At 33.6% G+C, this 6172-nt stretch overlaps 1 protein-coding gene across 1 annotated transcript; it reads right to left on the reverse strand.

Annotated features, from left to right (window-relative positions):
- Nucleotides 1-395: 395 nt before the first annotated feature.
- LOC112778992 (lectin-like) lies at nucleotides 396-1507 on the reverse strand. The gene has a single exon (XM_025823252.2). The coding sequence runs from the start codon at nucleotides 1304-1306 to the stop codon at nucleotides 602-604; it is 705 nt and encodes a 234-aa protein (XP_025679037.1). The 5' UTR covers nucleotides 1307-1507; the 3' UTR covers nucleotides 396-601.
- Nucleotides 1508-6172: the final 4665 nt, after the last annotated feature.

Here is a 6172-nt window from a genome sequence, read left to right on the forward strand (position 1 = left end):
TACTCTCGTACTCATTTATTTAATATTATTTTAGAGTATAATTTTTCATTACTTATAATTTTATTATTATTTTATAATTAATTTTTATTTAATTTATCCTCTCCAGTGGGATTGAAAAATAATTTCTCAACTAATAATCAAACCTAGGAAGTAAGAAGTGAACCTAAAAGCTGAAACTTTTAGCCTCCCAAAAACATAAGCATAATCAAAACTACATACAAGAAAATACTGACAAGCATGGTCGTGGTAATTTGTTGTTCTAACCATATTTCCCTTTGGTGCTTGATCCCGATCCTTGTCCATGCAGTTAACTAGCTAGGAAATTAGTTACTAGAAGGGATGTTTTGCACTTTTGAAAAGACAGACGGAAGAAATAAAGGCAAAAATGAAGAAAATAAAGTAAGCATCCATGCATATATCACATAAGACAAGAAACCAAATCCAAACACAAACAACAACAATGGACAGCCCTTGCCCTGTATCCGTAGTGGCATAACATTTACAGAGACAAACTAAAGACGAGTAAGCTTGTCCTTATTGAATTAAAATAAAAGACACAACACAAACTTGGTAACAAGTCAACATCTATCGATGTTCCTTTTCAGTTGGACTTGAAGATCCAAGACAGAATCTCAGTAGTCTGCGAGAATTGTCCAGTGGAAGCAGATATTCCAATCTTAACCTTTTCAGGCAGCTTAGTACTCAAATCGACATCATAAGTAAGAGTGTCGGGTTGGCTGTGGAGATATGTAGAGACATGGACAATTAACTTCTTATGAGCAGAGTTATATGTTATCTTTGCAGTAGTTATCGCTGCATCATGAAAATTCCAGTAACAAACTTTTGATGACCTGATAGAGTTAACATCAATTCCGATGTGTGGATAATTGGGATCCCCAATATCGGAGTTGGAAAAAGTATCGAATTCAACAGCAACAATTCTGTCAGATGCATCATTAAAGAGGCCGAGAAACTTTCCAGAAGATTCAGGAGGAATTTCAGTGTCAGCACTAGCAAGGAAGAAGGCAAGACCATCACCAGGTCCAGGTGTATATTCAGTGTTATAGGGTTTTGAGATGCGAAAGACGAAGGTGGTTTCAAATCCTGCTCGGAGGCCACTGTGGTCGTAGAGGTGCACAGGGTCGGAGAATAAGACTCGGCCAACTCTGTTTCCCAGTGGGTTGCCATCGTCGTCCAGATTGGTGAGTCGAATGATATGGTGATCAGTAATGGTTGCGTCTCCTTGGAATTGGATCTCCTTGGAGTGCTTAGGGTCAAATTTGTGCAAGTTAAATGAGACACCCATGGCTATGATTTTGTGGTTTTTGGAAATGAAATGAGATGCGAGGGATCTGTATGAGTTTGGGATGGGATGCCAAGCCTACTGCACCAGCTCGGTATTTATAGTGTGGCGATTGGTCTAATTAAGTACCTTAGCTTCCTTCTTAAGGTACGTAATAGGTAGTGTAGCAAGTGATGATCAACAAAAACAAAATACAAAACATATTAGATAGGTCGTTGTTTTTCACATGCATGGCCTTTAACAACCATTAACAGTTTAACACTACGTCACGTCCATAGTGTAATATATATGGCGTCACCCTCTAGCTTCATCACCCATCATAAATGCTTCTTATCTATACTACGCGTTATCACTTACTCGATTCCATTATTGAGGATTACAATGTGAGATCCCTTAATACCAGAAGAAGACCGTGCTAATATAGTCCTTCATTCTAGTTTAGCTAGATCGGTCGTCCATGATGATAAATGCTTATACTACCAACTAACTATTTTTAATTATTTGTACTGCAAGTCTGCAACGTGTATGTGAATGCATGACTATGAGGCAAGGATATTAATCCTATAGCTACCAAATCCAACTATCTTCCTATTCTTATATAGTGGAATTCAAAATGTGACGATCTGTTTCTATATCCAAGAGAGCTAGAGTTGCAGTGCGGTGCTGCTAATACGAAGCTAAGAGTTCTTGGTCATCATTTAGTTACAAATATACAGCTCTGATAAATAAATAAATTGAGAAATGCTAGAACACTATTAAAATTTATTATTTTTGGTCATTAGTTAGCCATCAATGTTTTAAAGTATGAAATTTTTTATTTAAATAAATATTTTATTTACCAAAATAAATAATTATAAAAATTATTACAAAAACAAGTCTTCCAATCTTATCTCATTTACACTATAAATGAGTTTTATTTACAATGTAAATAAGATATATGAAATTTAAAAAGATACACATATCTAAACGAGATACATTTACAATAATTATCTTGTTTATACTGTAAACGAGATATTTGTATTTATAAACATAAAAATATAATTTTTTAAAATAATAAAAAATATTAATAATTTAAATTGGACCAAAGAATGTTTCAAATAACAGCGAAGATGGACGGTTTTAAATAATGGAAAGATAGGCAGTTTTAAAATAATAAAAAAATAAGCGGTATTAACTAACTAATTAATGGGCGACTGGACGTATCACGTAACTTGAAACTGTCCATTTAAATTCAACATATTATTTTTTTAGAAACCAACCCATTTTTAAATTATTAATAAAAAATTTAGTATTAATTTACTTCATTTTTAAGTATATTTTTTTTAAAAAAATATACGTTAACATTTAGCTCCTAAATTAATTTCGGAATATTTGTATATATTTATACATATAATAATTAAATTGTCATAATAAAATAAAGAAATCGTAATAAATAAATAATATAAATTGCTTACACTAAGCATACTGTTAGGCTAATTCATCAGAGCTTTGCAATTTTATAGGCCCATGTCCCAAAAAAAAAAGAAGAGCCATGCAGCGTTAGATTCTCAAGTTTCCAATTTTTGTAGGTGATACGGATTCATAAATTTTTTGTTATTTTAAATTAAGGAGCAAAATGACCATTTTGTCAAGGTCAAGAATTTAATTATTAGAAGGAAAAGTATACGTTGTTAAGATACTATCTACCAACTTTTGACAATAATAATTAATTATTATTTTTTTAATTTTTTAAAAAATAAAATTTAAATAATTAGGATTTAATCAAAATTTATCCTTTTATTTTTATTTTCACTTAAAAATCTTAATCTCTCTCCCAAATCTCCCGTCTTTTCTCCATCCTAGTCTCCTTGCATCCGTTGCCACCGCTTCATCCGCCATTCGTGCAGAGAAGACAACCAGCATCGCGCGTCTGCTTCACCGTCATTGCGTCCCTTCAGCCACCCTACCTCGCGTGCAGCCGAGCTCCCACTCATCGCCTTTTCACCACGCGTTCTCCATCGCAGCTGTGATGCATTCCCGCCTTGTCGTTGCACCGTCAGAGTCCACGAGCTCCCGTCGTCGTTGCAGACTGCCGCTAGGTATAGTTACTCAATGGTTCAATCTCTCTCTCTAAATTTCTGATTTGTCCAAGTGCATGTCTATGGTGTTTGAATTTTAGTTGATCAAGTATGTTATTCACTATTTTTGGAATTTTTGTTGGTGTTATATGTGAATCCACATGTGCATGGTGTTTGAATTTTTAAATATTTTGCAAGACTGCAAGCCCAAGTCCCAACTCTTCCACGCACCAAGGTGGCTCGCTGCATACAGTTCAACTATGGAAAAGCTGTGTTTTTTCAGGTAAATTCCAACTCAATGAAATTGAAGAATTGCTTTTCTTATTATTTTATTTGATAGTAAATATTTGAGAAAAAGAGAGAAGAGGGTGTTCCAATCCAATGTAAGGGCAATTTCAAATTTCCAATGATTGTCTATCCCATAAGTAGGATTCTTATTTTTCAATTTAGGAATTTTGGTCTGTTGTGTGTGTTCATGGAGTAATAAGAAGTAGAGCCATTTTTTTACTCGTTGAAAGTCATGACTTATTTTGTGGATAAATTAAAATATTGACTAGTCAGTAAAGATTTTAACTTGTATCACCTACTGAAGAACAAAATTTGTCTAAGGAAAGCCTGTGAGTGTTGTTGCTTAAACATGAATATTTCTAGCTTAAACTCCATTCTATAATGCACCCATTATGTTTGTAATCTTACTCCCTTAAGCTGTGGATTTTTCGTTTTTTGAGGTTTCAAACGTGTCTTCCTCTATTGGTATAGCATGTTTCTTTTTTATATGTTCTGAATGTTTCTATTTCGTAAGTTTTGAATATTTTTTTTTTTGTGTTTTGGATGTCTTTTGTTAAAGGTTTTGAATTTTTTTTTGTTATTGTACATTTGCTGAGTAAAAAACATACAAGAAGAAGAAGACGACATCCGAAAATAGCCTTTGGATGAGAGTGCTGGTTATTGATGATGATCCATTATGGCTCAAGATCCTTGAAAAGATCCATTATGTTTCCTTCCTTTTCTTTTCTGTTTTAGAATAGTTACAATTTCTTGTTGTTGCTGTGTATTTATACAAGTGACTCTTACTGCAAATAAAACAAGGATATCTTATATATTTGTGCCATTTAAGTTATCATTCAAGTTATCATTCGTGCCATTTAAGTCTATCTCTTAATCAAATAATACAAATTGTGATTGCTGACCAAATTAAAACTTTTTCACTATGTTAATAAGACTTGTCTTTGTTTCACAGAAGTTGGTCCCTAGAAAATTCTAGATTTGATGAATGTACCATGACTTACCAGAGAAAATATTGGTAAGTGGTGGTTTAGTAGTATATTTGGTGTGGATTATTTTTTAATGCAAATCGGATCTTCCAACTATAATGTATGGTGTGTTTTTGGTGGAATTCTTTTATGCAAGTTGCATGTTTCCTTTCAAATTTGTTCTAATTTTTGTCTTGGTAGGTAGCAATAGTAATAATTTTGTGCATTTTTTTTTATTTTCTGCAATATAGTAGTACGTAAATCAGTGGATGATTATCAGCTTAAGCCTTGCTAGTTGCTTAATTAGCTTGATGGAATATGTATATATGGCTCCACAGCAATATGATTCACATTACATTTGTGTGCTTAAATTAATTATTTTGCATGATTTATGCTTCAATTCATCACTGCGCATGCATTGATGCACATTTTTTTTTTCAAATTGTTTTGTGTATATAATTGACTAATTTACTCTTTGCGTGGTGATTTTTCTCAGAAAAATTATGTAGCAGCCACTCAAAATGGAGAGGTTGATTCTATTGCTAGAGCGAATGAATGATTTTTACCTTATTTTTTTACACAATTGTTGTAGCATACATGTTTTTGTGCGTAATACACCAATATTATTATAGTATTCTTTTTTGTGTGATACATTGATACTTTTAAAGCATTGAGAATGCTGCCCCCTCCCTTAACTTAAGGAACCCCCCCCCCCCCCGCAAAGCCCCGGAAGAAGGACCCCCCTTTCCTTTGACCAACGGGTCCTCGAACCAACCTTCCCTACCAACTCCAATTCGGTCTATGTTCAGTTAGTGCTCACCCGACCATTCCTCTCTCTTACTCTCCAAAAACTAACATACGATACAATTTAACTTCACGGCACGGCAAAAAAAAAGTGCTATGGAAACTCCCAATGTCAGGTCCAACTTTCCATTGGTCCTTGGCTTCCACCTACAGCGAATATGGAGCAATTCCCGTTCAGAATAAGAGAAGTAGGATAAGTACATGTTATTCTATTATTATAAGGCATTCAGAATGAGCGAGTCATCTTCATAAGTACATGTTATTCTACTGTTATAAGTTTTCCAGGTGCAAACTTTAAAGCGAATCAGCACTAGTTATATGAGTTCTATTTATGGAGGAAACAACTTAGGAGGTTCTGGTTAGCAGAAGTCAATTTTGCAAGTTTATATTTTCAAGTTTTTAAAGAAATATTTTGTTTTTTTTTTCTTGTTTACTAAAAGAATCTCCACGAAAGTTTTATTACGTAAACTCGGGTGCAAAAATCATATCCTCTCAAGACACTTCTTGTTAAGACACTTCCATAAATAGACATATCCATAAACACATGCATTAAAAGACACCTCCATTAAAATGACTTATCCTTCACCTCTATTCAAAAGACACGTCATTTAAAAAGACATATCATCTAAAGACACATTTACAAAGGATACTTCCATTGAAAAGACACGTACATAAAAAAGACATATCATACAAAGACATAACCACCAATGACACATCCCTTTAAAAACACATGCATAAAAAGGTACCTCCATTAA

Source organism: Arachis hypogaea, chromosome 19 (assembly GCF_003086295.3).
Source record: "Arachis hypogaea cultivar Tifrunner chromosome 19, arahy.Tifrunner.gnm2.J5K5, whole genome shotgun sequence".
Lineage (NCBI taxonomy): Eukaryota > Viridiplantae > Streptophyta > Magnoliopsida > Fabales > Fabaceae > Arachis > Arachis hypogaea.